Source organism: Carassius carassius, chromosome 41, assembly GCF_963082965.1.
Source record: "Carassius carassius chromosome 41, fCarCar2.1, whole genome shotgun sequence".
Taxonomy (NCBI): domain Eukaryota; kingdom Metazoa; phylum Chordata; class Actinopteri; order Cypriniformes; family Cyprinidae; genus Carassius; species Carassius carassius.
The window spans coordinates 6,096,613-6,114,828 of record NC_081795.1 but is presented as its reverse complement, the minus strand read 5'-3'; the positions used below and the strand labels follow the sequence as shown (position 1 = coordinate 6,114,828).

The following is an 18,216-nucleotide window of genomic DNA, read 5'->3' as shown; positions in this document are numbered from 1 at the left end:
TCAGACCCCATCAATGTCTAGTACAGTGATGTTCAGGCAATCCACCTTCTCTTGTTTCCAACCACAGCCACTACCAACGAAAGATACTGAGGAAGAGAGAAAAAAGCACACACACACACACACACACACAGAGAGAGAGAGAGAGAGAGAGAGAGAGAGAGAGAAGGTCCAGGGCTAGAAAATGAGAGCTTGAAAAGGGGAAACCCTGAGGGAGAGACCATGTCTAGATGCTCATTCAGTCCCATAGTCACATTTCACACTACAGCACACACTAAGGTGAGTAAAGCAACCTCTCTCATAATCTAGTACTCAGTATTGATGAGATCTGGTCATATTATATTGTCATTTAATTCTCACTCTTTATATTCCTTATAGAAGATGTTAATTGAACAATTCATTGCATAATTCTATTAGGGATTTGCATTTAGTCATGGATCTATGACAAGTGTACTGTAATATACACTTTCAGGACAATAACCAACATGGGGGATGTGGCACTCCTGATTATTCAGATTAGATGTTGATCAATATGCATTTTTCAATAAGCAGTTTTGAAAATTTCACTTTAGATCCCCCAATCCTAAATATTTGCTAATATAATTTAACACATTTGCCATCTAGGCTTAAAGGATTCTCCTATTCAGATTAGATTCACTATATAGTATTTCATTAGATTAGATTAGTTCATTGGTAATCCAGTAAATGTAGGGTCATTTTGTATTGCTGTTTGTTTCTCAGAGAGATGATGGAAATAATAATGGGAACTCTTTTGAAGACTCTTTAGAAATTGGCACACATGCTTTTCCACTGACATACAGCAAACACACAGTGAATCTCTTTAGAATAAAAAAATCGATATCTTCACTAAAAATGGTCAGATCAGTGGTAAATTAAATGAACAAAAATTCTTCCTTTAGAAGATAATGTGTTTTCAGTTGGAAGAAAAATGTCCAGCTTCAAAGTACTAAACAGTCAGTATGTTCAATTCTACCCACCTGGGTTTGAGGTCAGGGTATCTTTGCGGGCAACATGGGAATTTACCTCACGTTAGTGAGAGGCAAATATACACCTGCTTTTTTTAGCCATACACACATTCGTAAGAAAAAACCGATGTGGAGAGAGAGTAGATGGGTCTGGGGCCTGTAAGTAAAATAGATAAAATTGATTTGCTCATCTCACTAGTTTTTCTTTTTCTTCATTTACGGTTTGTGATTATATTGTATAAAAACATACTGTTTGTGAAAATAGATAGTACTTTCTACCGTTGTGCATTCCTTTCAAGTCCATGCATTTAGATCAGTAGGCTGATATGTTGGTTTCATCCACATGATTCAATGTAAACATATATCTTTGGTTTCACAATGGATTTGTTTCCCTTTTCTCCGTCTCAGTTAGTCACGGAGATGACCGGCTCAAGTCACCCCTGGTTCCGCCTCCTGATTGGCTGGTGCTGCCTGTTGAGTTCAGCTCTTTTGATAGTGACAGTATATCTTGCAAATCTGCACAAAAAGGTAGGGTGACCTCCACATTGCTTTGAGATAGCATAGTATATCATATAGAAATACTTTAATGTAGCCTGCTTTCAAGCATATTCTCAACCCGTCTGCCATTGTTATGCCAAACTGATGGTCCCAACCCAACCCTATGCTATAGACATTAATCAGGTTAGATGCCATTTTTAATTTAACACATGAAAACGAGGCTGTAAACTAGGATAGACGTAGACTCTTTGTAATGGCACACGTTGTATACAGTTCCAAGATCGTGTCATTTTTACAAGTTTTGTTTTGTTTTGTCAAATGTTGGTGGATTTGCTGCTCAAATAAATATAGCAATGTTTTGAAAGTCACACTTTCCGGAGGAAACCAATCTACTAATTGCTCACTTACAGTTGTCTCTGCATATTAAGATGGGATAGAAGAATTTTTAACATTGCATACTTCAGTTCGACTGCAGAAGCACCTGTTATTTCAAATTTTATTTTCAAAGTTTTTATTGTTTATTTTCATATGAATATGTTTTTTTTTCTTCTTATTTAGTCAGACGTGACTGGAAACAAAGAGTCAAATACAACAGGTTTGCTTTTTAAACTTTTACAAATCTTTTTCCCCCCACACACATATTTTAATTTCAATTTAATGGAAAATTGTGTACTTTTGTCCTGAAAGTAACAATTAAATACTCTTGTACAGAAAACAATGGCAAAACTGAACAACGAATAGGTGAGAAATGTTGAGCTATTTTTTTTTTTTTATGTATCATATTTTAGTTTGGAAATATTTATATTTTCTGGGAAGTTACTAAACTAAACTGATTTGGTTGCACTTTCAGATTTCGTGCATGGTCCATCCGTCATTGACTATATCCGTCTGATTAGAGGTGAGCAAAATGTTCCTCCCTGTGGAAGTCTCTCATGTTTCCTCTTTGCTGTTTCCCCCTTCATCCTCTTTTGTACAACTTTCCCTTTCACACTTTTTCTGTATCTCACTTCTCTGAATATCATGAAAACAAGAGATAGCGGGAATTTTGGTTGTGTCATTGTGTCACTCGGTTTCTTTGCTGCACTGAGGAAGTTTGGCATGCGGTTTTCTGCTTTTAAAGAATCTTTTGTGATCTAAAAGTCACTTGAGTTTGTGTACCACATTGAAATATGTACATCACATCTGTAAATAAGCTCAGCCTGGTCGTTTTCTGTGAGGCTAGCTCAGGTAATCTGCCCGCTCACCTTCACTCCAATCAAGTAGGAGGTCGTACTTCTTTCGTCTCATTCGTGTAAATGTTGCCTGCGCTCACTCGCAGGATGAATCAGATTCAGTGACCTCAATGATACTTCTGAAGTGACACTGAATGTTTATTGCAGAGGCGTTGTGAATCAGTGGAAATATAACTAGTCTAAATGTACATGACTCGTGCATGAGGAAGGAGGTGGAAACGTTCCTTTAAAAGTCCCTCGTTCCCTGACCTCGCTTCACGTCCTGTGTGAAGTGTGTTTCATAATATGTGGGATGAGTGGCAGCTCTGACCCCCACACATGGAACAATTATGAAAGAAAATGAAAAGAGTGATTAAAGGTGGATAGAAGAATAGTACAGTACTTCTTAAAGGTATTTGTGAACTGAATGAATGCTATTGATACTCCTGTATTTGACATTTTAATTGCAGGTTTATATGTTTGAATTTCTTACTGATTATGTAACAAGATAGCAAGAGAACATTTGCACATGTATATACACTACCGTTCAAAATATATATTTTCACATTAAATTGATCAAAAATGAGCGCAAGACCTGTTACAAATAATACAAATAAAAATACTGTTCTTTCGAACTTTGTATTCTTTAAAGCCGCCAGGAAACAGTTTTCAACATTGATAATATTAGGAAATTCATTAAAATTCGAATGTAAAATGTAATGACATTTTTTGGGCACTTAATCAAATTCAGCTTTGCCATCACGGAAACAAACAACATTTAAAATATATTAAAACAGAAAACAGATATTTTAAATTGTAATAATATTTCACACACATTTTACACACACACACACACACACGTATATATATATATATATATATATATATATATATATATATATATATATATATATATATATATATATATATATATATCATTTTGTATTTAAACACAAAGCACTGTTTATCCTAATTGTTTGCATATTAAATCAATTTCATCTTACTTGCACAATAAAAACAAATGCAATTTAAAGCTAATAAAATCCGACAAAATCTGATAGTAACATAAATTAAGGCTGATTTTGCAATAGCATACTATTTGGTAAGAGTGGTATGGGATTTCATATTCAGCCGATCCCTCTGAAATGACCCTATTCTTCAATAGGAAATATGAAATATAATCTTTTTATGAATTTAAGCACTGTTGCTTCTAAAAGCACAGAGTAAAGTGTTCAAATTTGGTGAATGTTGGGAGATTTCTAGAATGCACACTAATATTTCCATGCTCTTCCTGCAGACAAAGAAAAGCCCTGGCTATGCCCTAAACCGTGTGAGAGCAACTTCGTCTCGCTGGAGAGCAGCACTGTCATAGTTAGAGTCAGCGGGCTGTACTATTTCCACGCCCAGGTCTACTTCAAACAGATTCCTCAAACAAATGAAGTGCCGACTGTTACTTTGATCAAAAACAAAGGCAATGGGACAGAATTTAGAAAATTAAGTGAGGTCAAGGGCAATGGACCAGGATCGTTGACAATGATCCGTCTGGTCAAGCTGTACGAGGGAGAAAGCATCAGCCTGAATATAAATCATATCAACGGCCTATCAGGAGATGATTATGATACTTACTGGGAAATTATCTTGTTTAATAACAAATAATGAGTCTGAATTTTGTGCAAAGTGCAATTAGGGTTTAAATGACGGATTGTTTCTCCTTAAAGAATTACAAGACTCACATTTCAATTTCTGAGTGTCTGTCACCTCATTTTATGTCAAGTGATTCTCCCAAAGGATTAAAACTGTCTGTATTTATATTTACCAAAGTAACTGGTAAAAGATGTTTGTATGGTTAGTTCTCAAGCCCATTATGGGTTTCAAAAGGAATATTTTGATATTTTTTTATGTGTTTAAAAATTTAAAGAGTTTTATATGACATTTTAGAGTAATGTTTTGAGATTTATTATATTAAAATATTTTTGAAGACATTCCAGTTGAAATTGTTTATTGGTTATTTGTGTATAATATTTTATTTTTATTTAATTTCTTTTTTTTGAGGGCTGTTAATGTTCTATAAACTGTTCAGGAATTTCTTAATTTTAATGCAAAAATTATGATGAACAGTTGTTGACAAACATTTTGAAATGAATATTTTTTTTTTAATAATTTATTTGTAAACTACAGTTGTTCTTTCTGTAAGCTATATCAAAATAAAAGTCAGTTCACTGCATTTTACAGTCTATTCTTCATTTAAAGGTGCAATAGGTGATTGTCTTCAGAAAATGTTTTTGTTATGCTGGCTGAAAGTCTCTTCACATCCCTATAGCTATCATTAAGTTAAGTGGTCTAAATGTATTTATCTGTATTTATACATTCTGTGGAAGGCATAGGACCAAGAAATGTAGTTTTATTGTATTGTAGTGATGTCCCAGAGCTAATTTTACACAATGATTTAAAAATTTAGTTTTTTTTAATGAAAAATTAACTATTATTTTTAAGCTTTATTTTCCTTCTGGGCCTGAAATGGCGGAATGTGGTTCAATACTGCTTATTAAACATTAATTTGCTGAATGTTTTTTTTTTGTGCTGGCACCTTGGCTGGTTTAGGTCTGTCATGGATAAATAAAGATGACAATAAAACCGCCAGTAGGTGGCAGCAAATCCCTGTTTTAATCTTAATAAAAGATTTATTGAATCATTCAAATCAAACGATTGAATCACTGGCTCACGTAATTCGTTCAAAAACAGATTCATTCAAAGAATGAAACACCGCGTTACTGTACACTGTTGTATAAAATTAACAACATATTTATGTGCTGATATTCAGAAAAGTACATTGCTTGTGTAATGAACATAAAAACATGGTTATTTTTTCTTCCAGTTCCCAGACGTTCGCTTTCAGTGCTATCAGGCTAATATAAACCTTTTTTTTTTCAAGATCTCCTATTGCATCTTTAACTCAACTCAGCATGTAGCCCAGTTCCCATTTACTTCAGGCAGCCACATGAGGGAGCCAGTCATCATAAGAGCCCCAGCTAAACGTGGCCTTCCTGTTGGCCTTCGGAAAGCAAACCACTGAAACTTAAACCCACTTTAACCATAAATACAAGCATTGTTTCGATTGCGTACAAACGCATCAAATCTAGAAGTCCAAAGGCAGGAGGAAGCTTCCTCTCATTGCAAAACTACCCAAGAGAGACAGTGAACAATATGTCAAGGTCAATATATAGTACACAGTCTAGTTTTGGTTTGTCTATCGAAACAATGTTGACATTTGAAGTGTTGAGTCTCGATGGGGTATACTGTACAAAGTTGAATTTATTTCCAAAAATTTGCCCTCATCAACCAACTGTAACCGCATGTAACGCAGACAGCTAATTTCATGTCCTATGAGTCACAAATCTGAAATCCCCACATTTATAAATCCTATGTTTTAGTTTATTCCTCTGCCTATGCTGAAATGTCACCTCACCTTCGCATCTTAAATCATGCCATATTGTGTTTGACAAACTGCAGTGAGGTAGGGATGAGTTGCATAATGTACAAAGAGCATATGACAACAGTGCTTCACATGGGATGATAGTAATGGAATAAAGCAAACTGCACAGATTCATGCAAAAAAATTTAAGCCAGCAAATATTTTTGCTATTAATAAAGCAATTGCAGCATTTGAGAGAGATTTTGTCCATATTTATCTAATCTTAATTCTAGTCATGTTAACTACAGTGTAGTGTCTGAAAATTTGAGGCTTAGTTCATTTACTTCTTCTCTCTTTTATTAGTTGTCTTAGTCTAACAGTGTGGACTTTTTTCTTCTTTCATGAGACTGACATCCACAGTTTCATCAGTATCATTTAAAGCATAATGTGATTTTTTTTTCATTTCCTTGGTTTCATAATCAACACTTTCCTTGTGTCCTGATATGAACCAGCCCCTTCCAAACAACTGCATGTTTATGGACATAGGACAAATTAACCTCTTTGTGTTCTTAAAACCAGATTAGTCTGACTTAAAAATAAACAGAAAATAAAAATGCAAACTTTAAGTAAAAACTTACGTTGGCAAGTAGAACTAGAAGAAGTGGGTCAGCACATTTCTTTGGTGATATGCAAAGCAATTGAACTTAACCTTTATTTGTGAATGTCTGTTTGTGCACCGTCAACCATTTCCTGTTAGCTTGTGGGTTTTTGCACTCATGCATAAACTCATGCATTTAGCTATTTAAAGGTGTCTACATACATTGTCACATTTCCCTCTAGTGAATATTTCAGAGTGGGTTCCTTTTTGAAGGTCAATTTCAGTATAGACACAAAGTCTAAAATTCAAAAAACAGTATTGCCTAATAAAAAGATATACAGTTCATCAAATGCATGTTGACATTTTGTGATAATTAAATATGCCACAATTTAGCATCATTTGCTCACCACCAGTGGATCCTCTGCAGTGAATGGGTGCCGTCAAAATAAGAGTTCAAACAGCTGAAAAAAACATAAAAATAATCCACAAATAATCCACATCACCAGTCCAGTCAATCAATTAATACCTTGTCCAAAGCAAATATTTTGGTGGATTTTCATGTGAGAGGACAATGGGGGATGGACACTGGAGGAATTGATGTCAAAGGTGTTCAAAGGTGACATAGGAGCTAAAATTCCTTAATGATGGATTTGTTTCTTACAAACATGAAGCTTTTCACTGCACAAGATGTTAACTGACAGACTCGAGTGGATTGTTTGACGATTTTTGTTATTTTTTAATCTGACTCTCATTTTGACGGCACCCATTCGTTGAAGAGTATCCATATAATAACATGTATTCAATTATATCCATATAAAATTATATACCATAATATATGGTAAGTATATTTTCAGCAAATTTTCACTTTGGGGTAAACATAAAAATATTAAACATTGGGCATTTTATTAATCCATTTCTAGCATTTAAAAAACATGACAACTTGTCCTATAAAGCTACTTTTGGAATTTTATGCATTTCACAGAACTGAGGGCTTTACACTAGATATTTGAAAAACAACACGCAAAACCACTTGTAGAAAACACATTTGTGTAATTGGACTTTTGACTCAAAACCTCACTGTTCCTGAGATACAGTTATTGAGCTGGTGGACTCATAACACACATCGACAAATACGCTAATGTTCGCTAAATAAGCATGTTCTTCAAGCTTATGCGTTACATGGCAACACAAACAAGGTGCCAGGTGATAACTGCATGAGGCGGCATGGAGAGTTATTGTTTAGAAACTCCTGCTCTTCTGTGCATCCTCCTCTGAAAAGGTGCTTTTTTCTTCTTCTTTGTGGTAAAAGTGTTAACCTAGATGCAGAGAGGAGCTGTGAAACTGACTGCTCTACGTCACATATCCCTTCCGACGTGGAGCATTAGTGGGACACAAGGTAAAGGAAAATGGAGAGAAGGGTAATATGTGTGGAAAGCATGGAGGGAATCCTTACAGAATTATCAACACAGCCATACCACTGAATAACCACATTAATGTGACCTAAAATATGGGGCTTTCCCACACTTCCCCCCTCAAAGACCTGGCCTTTGATGTAATATCACAGGTGCTCTTTGAACATAGCACTCTCTACAGAGAGCACCTGCTATAGTCACAGATTTGCAGTGCATGAAAATCTACACCTGTTTGATGACTATGACAATTTTAAAATTCAGATGACTTTTTTTTTTTTTTTTTTGGTAAACAAACAGGAAACACAAAATGTTGGTAAATTTGTCTAAAACAACTCATGGTGAAACAAAAACTTAAATGTTGATTTATGTATGCTTTCAGATTAATAGGATAGATGAATAGATTAATAATGCTTTCAGGATTAATATATATTTTTTTATTCCTTCAGCAATCAATTTAGTGGCTAATTTGCTTGGACAATAAAGAGATTTTTCAGTCAAGTTTATTGAAATAACAGTTAACCTAAAAGTCAGGACAGTCTTTAATCACCGTCGTGTTTTCCAACTTTTCTTGCCAGAATATAATGAAAGTGAAAGAGGTAAGTGGGTAAGCTCCAAAATGACAAAAAGCAACATAAAATATAGTAAAAGTGTGACTTGTATGCTATATTGTAAGACTTCTTAAGTTATCTGGTGTAGCTTGTGTGAGAAACAGACTGACATATTAATTATTTGATCATATCATTGCCACAGTCTTCTAATCTCATTATCTTATGGTTATATTATAATATGACACATGATCAAATTTACACAAGTTTTATGTCAGTAATGCCACACTCCATTGGATCTTATATTTAGTTGTGACAATTCAAGTTTGAATTAGTGAAAAATAAGGAAAGGAAAGATTTTCATTAAAAAAAAGCAACAAACAAACAAAAACAAAACCTATATGGTCTCTTCATAAGACATGGATAATGAACATGATTTTTATTTTTGTTTTGAAGATGAACAAAAGACTTGTGGGTTTGGAATGACACGAGGGTGGGTAAATATTATCATTTTTCCTTTTTAGTTACATTACAGCTTCACAAGACTTAAAATATAGCACACAAGTTGTATGGACTATTTTTATAAAACCTTTTATGGTGTTTTTAGTCATTTTTCGAGCGCTGTCACCATTCGAAGAAGTATCAAGATTCATCCTACACTGAAAGAAAGAATGTATGACAGATTTGCTTTTTCAAGTACACTATTATCTAATCTTTTCTAGTGGTCATTTCTCCAATCCCTGATGTCATTTACATGATTACAACACCTTGTTCATAGCAGAAAACTCCAGAAATGATATTTGCTGCTATCAGTGAACACATATGCTATTATTACTGTCAGAGGTATTTTACGTTTGTGCAGAGACAACCTTTTAGCACCTACACATAGACCCAAATCATCACACGTAAATGTCATGTCACCTAAAACAGGATCTGATTATATCACTTCATGTTTGACACGATGCATCACAACAGAAATCATAAACAAGACCAGAGAAGGAATCAAATCCTCAGCGACATCGTGGAAGACACGATGAGCAAAGAGTTTCCATTGCATCTCCTTAATTAGGCAACATCAGAATGAGGAATTACTGCATGAAAGAGTGGGTGAGCACCATGGTGCAATCCTCCAATGTTGCACATATACCTGCTATTATTGTAGAAATCATTTCAAAACATGACAAAAAGCAGCATGAATGGGATGACTCACTCTGATTAAAATAAATACGATACTGTGAGTAAGAGAGGAATGAGTTAATACACTGTCTTTAGGGTTTGGCAGAAGTTTGTGCAGAAGTCGAAAAAAGAGGTGGAGCGATACCAGACTACTGTGGCCTCATACTTCATTTCCTTTCACAGCCATTCTAGAGAAGGAAATGAGATAGGCCTATATGGTATTGCTGCACATAGTGCACAGACGATTTTAGACAACAATATAAACTGCATTAACACCCTATATGATTCATTAGAACCACTGATCTATAATAAAAATACACATAGATATATAGAGATGGAACCAGCACTGAAATAGTTTTTGGTTTAACACATCATTAATAATTATGATAATAATAATAATAATAATAATAATAATAATAAAATGCGGATTAAGTACAATGTTATATAATGCAATTATATAAATTTTTGGTAAAGAGGTCATATTTTCAAATGATTCATTTCCAAATATTGCACCAGTAAGATCCTCATTCACACAGAATATTTTGTGAATTCTTATAGTATAACCCTCATATCAGATTTGATGCAAGAGTTGCTAAGGCCTCTAAATTAGGAATACGATCCAAACTTGACCTCTTGAACACAATCGTCTGAATAACTTCTGCCCTCTGATTACCACTTTTTTTTTTTAGCATTTTATTCGTTTTGAAAAGCATTTTATGTGTAATCCTAATATTATTGTGAAATGTAAAGTTACAACAATAGGACTAATATTTGTGTATTCTATGTAGTGTTGTATAATAAGAAGTAATTGATTTACATCATTTTTTGGGGGGGGGGGGGTGCGCTCTGAATAAAACTGATGTAGGCTATTTCTTTCCTTCTCAAGTAGGCTATGTGAGCACCATATTCTCACAATATCATATGTTGCCCATAAAAGCATGATTTTTCAAATACGATACAAAACATAAACCATGTTTTTGATTTTCTTTTATAGTCTATAAAATATCCCAGTTTAGGGGTCACATATAAAATGTGGTTATCAATTCAAAACACTAAATGAACTCAAGTCGGGTAGGCTATACAAAAAGGCAATAGGCTACATAACACATAATAACTCTGAACAATAGGCTTATTATATTGTGAACAACCCAAATAATTAAATCTGAATTCAAACTGATGGAAATATTAGTTTCTATCACTTATTTATAAATTATCATAAAAAGTGTTTTTGTTATAAAGGCATAAAAGTAACCGTAAAAGTTTAGTGATTAACTTTACACAGACTTGCTTTCAGCCATACTGACCTCTTATTATATATATAGGATATTATATTCAAGTCACCTTTACTTGTAAACCACTTTATACAACACAGTTGGTGTCAAAACTGCTTTACAGTGCAAACAGGAAAAGTGACGATAATGCAAAAGGACAATAACAAAGTTATTTTTATTGATGATTCAGTGATGTTATCATCCAGTTCAGCTCTCTTCCAATAACGTCTATCAAACCAATTTTTTTTTTCTTTTGTGCTGTGTTCCCCTTTTAATTTGTATTTTGTAGGGAATGTCGTGGCATGCTAAAAAAAGAATCAAAACAATCCCACATCATATTTAATGGGGTTTTTAAGAAACCACAATTAATGTGAATTCGTAGAATTTTTTATTGCAAAATGATTGTGTTTCAGGCAGGGTTGCCAGGTTTTCACAAGAAACCCCACCCAATCGCGTTTAAAAATAGCGTTCCGTGGGGGTAAAATTTTTTTTTTTCTGGCGAGATTCCACTACTAAATTAGCATTCCAGGGCATAAATATCATGCTATTGGGATCGCTTCAACTTACGAAATGAAAAACAACCCCCGGCAACAGTGTTAAAGTAGCCCAATTCCACTGGTTTCAGACATTTATATTGCACCAGAAAGATTTTATGACTGCTAAATAAATTAAAAAAGAAATTAATCAATAATCCTCAATAACAAACATGAAGTAGCTTTTGACATGGAAGGTTAGTGTGAGATCATGTTAGAAAGAGAGACAGAGTGAAAAGGAGAGAGAAAACAAAAACAAGTCTGAAAAAGCCAAAAGAATTTCAGGGCGTGGAGTCTCCCAATAGGAAGCCCTGTGTTAGGTGATTCGGATGGACTGGTATTACATCACCAAACTGAAACTGAAAGTGCCAGTGGCATATTAACATTACCACATGGAGCTGGTTTATCAGGTTTTATTGCAAAATCAGAGAGGAGATTATGAAAATCCAAATGTACTTATCAAATCATTTACTTTTTTAAAAACACTTAGGAATGCTTAACTAAAAAAAAAAACCATTGATGAAAGTCATATTTTGCTTAAAATATAATGAGAATTCAGTTATGAATACACACACACACACACACACACACACAAATCTAATTTAAAAGTACACTGAGTTAACTAATGATCTGTTGAGTATAATATAAATACAATATAAAATGAATAAAAATCTGATAAAGTGAAACAGACAACAAACAAAAGCTTCATTTTTATAGCCGTAATAATTATTTTAGTGTAAAGCGTAAAGAGGATGTGTAATACTACTATTTGGCTTGCAGAGTGTGAGGGTGTGAATGTGTGAGTGCTGTGTGTGGAGCTTAGTGGGTGGAAAGTCGGTGTTTGAGAGCTGAGTGTGTTTTTCCCTTTTCAAACCTACCTCTGTTCCTCAAGCTGGTTGCATACTGACATCACTGGAGTTTCCCCTATCTTATTATATATATCCAAGCACACTGTATGGAGAGTAGACAACTTCAGTTCAAAAGCTCTCACAAAAAGGAACACATCTCAGAGAACTAACAGCATGGTGAAATACGAAACGACGTTATTAGATATGGAAGCCGGCGCAGGGGGAGTTTATCAGACAATGGTGGCACCTTCACCAATGAAGTCCTCCCGCAGCTGGATATGGAAGACGGTCGCTGCTATCGCTTTTGTCACCCTCTGTGCCGTGGCAGCTGTTTTCTTCGCCTGGCATGTGACGGTAAGACTGAAACTTTAGTGTGGGATGATAATATTATTCAAGTACATAACAGTGTAAACTCATTTGAATGAGCCTTTGATAAACAACATTTTCAATGTCTTTTTTTATAGAAACAGAACCAAAGAGGGAACATCTTTACAGAAACAAAGATCAACACACCATCAGGTAAAAAACATTCCCAGCTTTCAAGTCTCTATTAGCCCTTTTCAAAGCTGATTCTGAATCGCATGAGAAAACGCAACTGTTTTACCAGGTGGTTATTTTGTAGACTGTAAAAAGTATACATTTTTTTTGGGGGGGGGGAGATAGTAAGCAGATGTTAAAAAAAAAATTCAATTGAAATTGTACCAATTTATACAAATTAGTCACCAATTCACCAAAATGTAAAACAGTTATAAATTGCCATGAGTGTTTTTTTTTTTTTCTTAACCACATCAACTCTGGGGACCCACCGGTGGGTCCAATATTGCATATGCCTAATTCTCAAAAAATCAAAATAACAGCTGAAGTGGTTTTAAGTAAAATACTTGCTTAAAAATTATTTTACACATGACTGGGTATCTGATGTTAAAGCAAACTGTGAAACTGACTCCAATCCTCTCTTCCACAGAGCAAGGAAAAATACTAAAGCAGATTGCTGAGAGAACAAAAGCTGCCATTCATTTACGTGGTGAGTCTCAATCTGTGCCTTTGACTTTTCTCTGTGCACCAGGTTAATATTCATAATAGGTCATTTCAAGAGACTGAGTTTAGTATTCTTAGCCAAGTTCATCTTATCAGATTCTCAAAAATCTTAGAAAAGTCAAGAAAATCAAGAAAAAATCAAGAAAAGCATTTATTGGTGCAGAGCTGCTCAATGGCCTGCCACTTGTAACAAGCCTGAATGGTTCATTAAACATTAGCTAATGTAGATTTCCTAGTGTAATAAACCGTCATTCAAATACAGTGATATATTTGGCTTTCGGTGGGTGGCCAGATGTGGGGAGACTCCAGAAAACTTCCTGATTACTTAATCGCATGTTCTACCGAAGATAAAGACTGGGATCATTAACCCAAACACCCAAATTGGAAACAGGCCCATTTCTACTCGTTTATGACCTACAGTTTTAGTAAACACAGTTAGAATGAGTTTGTGGTCACACTCTCACACATTTATCTTCTCTGTAAGCAGGTGAGCATGACAGCTGCCTAGAATCTGAGTCTCTGAAGTGGGTCAGCGGCGTGGATCAGTCATTCGAACAGGGCGGCCTCAAGCTGGTCGGCAACAAGATTCACATTCCCGCCGACGGCCTTTACTTTGTGTACAGCCAAGTGTCCTATGCCATACTGTGCAATGAAAAGAATGAAGACGATGGCACTCAGAAGTTCCTTAGCCACAGCATCTGGCGTTATACAGATGCTGTGGAACAGTGGAAGCCTCTGCAGAATTCGGCCCACTCCATATGCCAATCACTTGAGCACGACAGGACCACGTACAGCACCATCTATCTCGGAGCCGTCTTTAAGCTCATGGAGGGAGATAAGCTGTCGACCAAAACCACCTACGTGGCCAACGTCGAGGAAGACTATGCCAAAACATTCTTTGGAGTGTTTGCTTTGTGATTTATTAGCCACATGAGTTGTGTGGCACAGTGTGAAGACAAGTGTTTTATGTTAAAACTTCCAAAGTATGTTCTCAGGGCGTTTGCTTTAAAGTAGTTTGTCTAATGCTGAGTCCTTATTGCATGGTGACCTAATGTTTTGGTTCTAAAACACACCAGATGCAGTGAGAGCTATGCGCTGAATACTGTGTACTTAGGCATGAGCGCTATACCAAGGGCACTACAACTCGTATATTTATTTCAAGCTAATATGATGTTTATCATCTTACGTATTTCGTTGAAGAAAAATAAGGAATGTAGATGTTTATAAACAACAATGTTTTTTTGTGGTATATATTTATTTATGACTTTTGAGCGTATTTAATGTATTTTATTTTATATGTCCTATTTATCTATTTATTAATGATTGTATATGCTATTATTTGGAAAATGAATGTACTAAAATAGTTTGACACTCATCCTGTGATTCTGACATTTAACGGTGAATAAACACGAAGTATCACTGTAATGCACTAGTCTCATTCCTAACAGCAACTTAAAAGAAGAAGCAGCTTGTGACAGGTCATATGAACACAATGGGGGATTTTTGCATTCCTGTACATGACCTGTGGTTCTTTATCTTCCTAAAGTCTAACTTCCTTTTATTTGTCAGAAATGAGGTCACTGCTTGTTTCTCTCATGAACATACACTGCTTTCTCCCAGGTGTGATTCGAAACAAAAATAGAGTGCTGAATTAACAGGATTGCATCACTCAGTTGGTTACATTTGTGAAGGGTGGTGATCTCACAATTTAGTGCAACAAAGTAACTGTGAATTCCAGGGGAGCTTTGATCTAAAAGAACCCTAACTGGACAGACTCCAACATTTTTGTCAGAATCACCAGAAACGATTTTTTTTAAAACAAAAATTAAACAGGTTAGATGCGCTAACAGCTAAAATGTGTAGTCTTGTATTTGTGTGAAAGATCATCGGATTGAGGGTTAGACTAAAGGGATCGACATAATCACAATTTTCCAGTGAACAGCAAATTCTAAAAACCCAACAGTGCGATAAAGCATGTAAATGAGGTGCCCCGTGTTTATAAGCTTCTATGAATAAATTGCATGCATTTCTAACATACAGACCTGCATTGTTAAAAAAAAATTTTTAAGAATGTATAAAATACAAAACATTATATTTTGTATTATTATTTTGTACTTCTATTTTGTACCTTTACATAAATAAAATTTATAAAAATACATATAAGCACCATATATATTCACATATTTTTGTAAGATACAGTATATATTGTATATACTGTGTATGTATATGGAAATATATTGTTTATATATATATATATATATAAACAAAAATAAAAAGAATAAATATAAATATAAATACAATACATATTTACAAAATATTTTTGTGTTTGTGTGTTTATATATATATATATATATATATATATATATATATATATATATATATATATTTACATTTAAAATGTATAGTACTTAAAATTACGAATATACGAAACATCTTTATCAAATATTTTTGCATTTTCATTATTTTGTCTTGAGATCTTGAGACTTAAACTCCATCATGAACAATCCCAGCTGCACTCTCAGTGCAAAGTAATGATTTTATTGAATGTTGACATCCAGAAAGTTTTCATAATTAGAGAAACTTTCTAAAACCTAACACACGTACAGTTTTTTATCAGTTGAAAAATTACATGGGAATTAATTACATTACTTTTATACGCTTTGAAGTATCAAAAAACATCCTTGTGGTATAGTGCACACAACTGACAATTAAACATATTGAAGGAAAATCCATTACTGCTACAACCACAGAGTCAGTAGAGAAATAAATGCCTCAGAATAAGATCCACCCTCCTGTGTACGTCAGTAGTGACTCCGCTCAGATGTTTACAAAGAACCTCTCCCATCCATTCAAAAGGCACTGTTTCAGTAATCACAGATTGTACCTTTACCGTGTGTCAAGTGTTACAGTATAGTCACACACCCTGAGCTACATTACTAGAATGCTGATATATAGAAGGAAAATTATGTTCTGTACCATGCCTAGCTGTCCAGTAACCAACTGAGAATCTCTACTTGTTAGTTAGTTTATACTTGAGTACTTTTCATACAAGAATGAAACATGCAACAATGCACAACTTAAGTTAAAATCCCCAAATATTGTATTATTGTGTAAACAAGTATTACGTGATTGTCTTACCATAGGATATAATTTAATTTAATTCATTTAAATAAATATTAAACCACTGTAATATTGCAATAATTCTAAATATACATAGATATTGTCCACTGGTACAAAAGTTTAAGCATTGACTCCACTTAATAATAGTTTTTTGTAAAAATGCAAGAGGAGAGAGTCAATAAAATTTTTATAGATCTAGATATGGTTATAGTTTCTACGATTTTCTGCCACTATGACAGTGTTTATGAGGTGATATATAATTAAGAAAGTCTCCAAGCATAACATTTCATTTTAAATGTTACAGAATGGTAATAAATATCATTTTTAAATTTTACAAAAAGAGTGGTATCATCCTTACAACACATATAAACTACTGTGAAGACTATTTGTTTACTGTTCCTTGAAAGAGGCACAAAAGTATAGTTTTTTAACCATAAAAAAAATTGAACACTTTAACTTGAAAAAACAATAAATATATTAATAAAAATATTGCACAGACCAAGTAATGGTCTTGAATTTGGGGGAAGAAATGTATAATCTGGAGGAATACAATTGTAAAGAGCACTCATTTGTCTACTGTTAAAGGCATAACATTATTCAATATCAATATATGGTAAAAATTGCAATAAATTTAGAGATAGATGTGATGTATGATGTGAGATGTGTTTGTTTGATTTGGCCCAAAAGTGCAAAAGCTACAGAAGCTGTTTAGAGGCCTGTGCTTGTCTTTTTTTTTTTTTTTTAACTCAAACTGTGACGTAACACACAAATCACAAACATTGCAGATGGTTTGATGAACAAATAAGCCATTAGATATGATCTAATCAAAAGCATTGCGACTGTATGCTAATAAGAGGGATGCAAATACAGTCCAAACTAAAACAGACTCTTCTTTCATTCTTTTCCATTTCACTTCACTTCACTTCTAATACTACGGTCATAAAAACAGTCAGAGAGGGAGTCAGAGAGGGTGAGACAAGGACAGAACAGCCATTAAAGCACCCTGGCACACGGCCGCAGGGATTAAAGGAGAGAAAGCATAGAAGGAAAATAGAGTATCGACCAGACTCGGGTCAAACACCTTTAGGAGTAAGTAAATCACAGGTTCAACTAAAACCTTGTCTCATTTCCTTTGTGAACTGGATGAGAGAGAGAGAACGATTCATCTGATACTGTCTGCTGGCGCAAAGCAAGGTCTGTCTCATTAAAGTGACAGTCTCATCAAATGCTAAGCGAAGCACGGAGACACGCTCTTCTTCCTTCGCTGTCACTCAACAAAATAATTCAAAGAAATGTTTGACCGCGTCTGGCTCCAGCACCCACACAATCCTTCCTTAACACTCCTGTCCTAGTGTTTAAAAGACGCTTTATCTGAAGGGATTTACAGAGGTCCAATTGCAAAAACAGTCAGTTCCCCTTGAAGAACTCCAATTTAAGTCAAGGGCATGGGCACAATAATAGAAGTGAACAAACCTGATTTAAGTAACTCAGCTCGTCTTCACTCCTGCTTCAACCAGAATCTCTAACATTCAGACAGCAGTTTGGCCTTGCTCCTAAAGGAATATTAGAGA

At 34.6% G+C, this 18,216-nt stretch overlaps 3 protein-coding genes across 4 annotated transcripts in view; 2 read left to right on the top strand and 1 right to left on the bottom strand.

Moving 5' to 3' along the window:
- The first annotated feature begins 1,361 nt into the window (after window positions 1-1,361).
- Window positions 1,362-4,530, top strand: LOC132123226 (uncharacterized). Its single transcript, XM_059533801.1, has 5 exons — window positions 1,362-1,511; window positions 2,040-2,076; window positions 2,193-2,222; window positions 2,332-2,379; window positions 3,990-4,530. The coding sequence occupies exons 1-5, from the start codon at window positions 1,362-1,364 to the stop codon at window positions 4,346-4,348; spliced, it is 624 nt and encodes a 207-aa protein (XP_059389784.1). The 3' UTR covers window positions 4,349-4,530.
- An 8,095-nt stretch (window positions 4,531-12,625) lies between these two features.
- LOC132123204 (tumor necrosis factor-like) lies at window positions 12,626-14,761 on the top strand. Of its 2 annotated transcripts, none has more exons than XM_059533778.1 (4): window positions 12,626-12,841; window positions 12,952-13,006; window positions 13,452-13,511; window positions 14,013-14,761. In XM_059533778.1, the coding sequence occupies exons 1-4, from the start codon at window positions 12,662-12,664 to the stop codon at window positions 14,441-14,443; spliced, it is 726 nt and encodes a 241-aa protein (XP_059389761.1). In that variant the 5' UTR covers window positions 12,626-12,661; the 3' UTR covers window positions 14,444-14,761. The 2 variants fall into 2 exon arrangements, with proteins under 2 accessions (XP_059389761.1, XP_059389760.1); XM_059533777.1 differs by having other exon boundaries at window positions 14,010-14,761.
- Window positions 14,762-16,041: 1,280 nt separating this feature from the next.
- LOC132123507 (gamma-aminobutyric acid type B receptor subunit 1-like) overlaps window positions 16,042-18,216 on the bottom strand; it is a 53,121-nt gene continuing 50,946 nt past the window's right edge. Inside the window, exon 25 of the mRNA XM_059534165.1 lies at window positions 16,042-18,198. The gene's annotated coding sequence lies outside the window, so the exon portion shown is untranslated. The remainder of the gene's footprint in view (window positions 18,199-18,216) is intronic.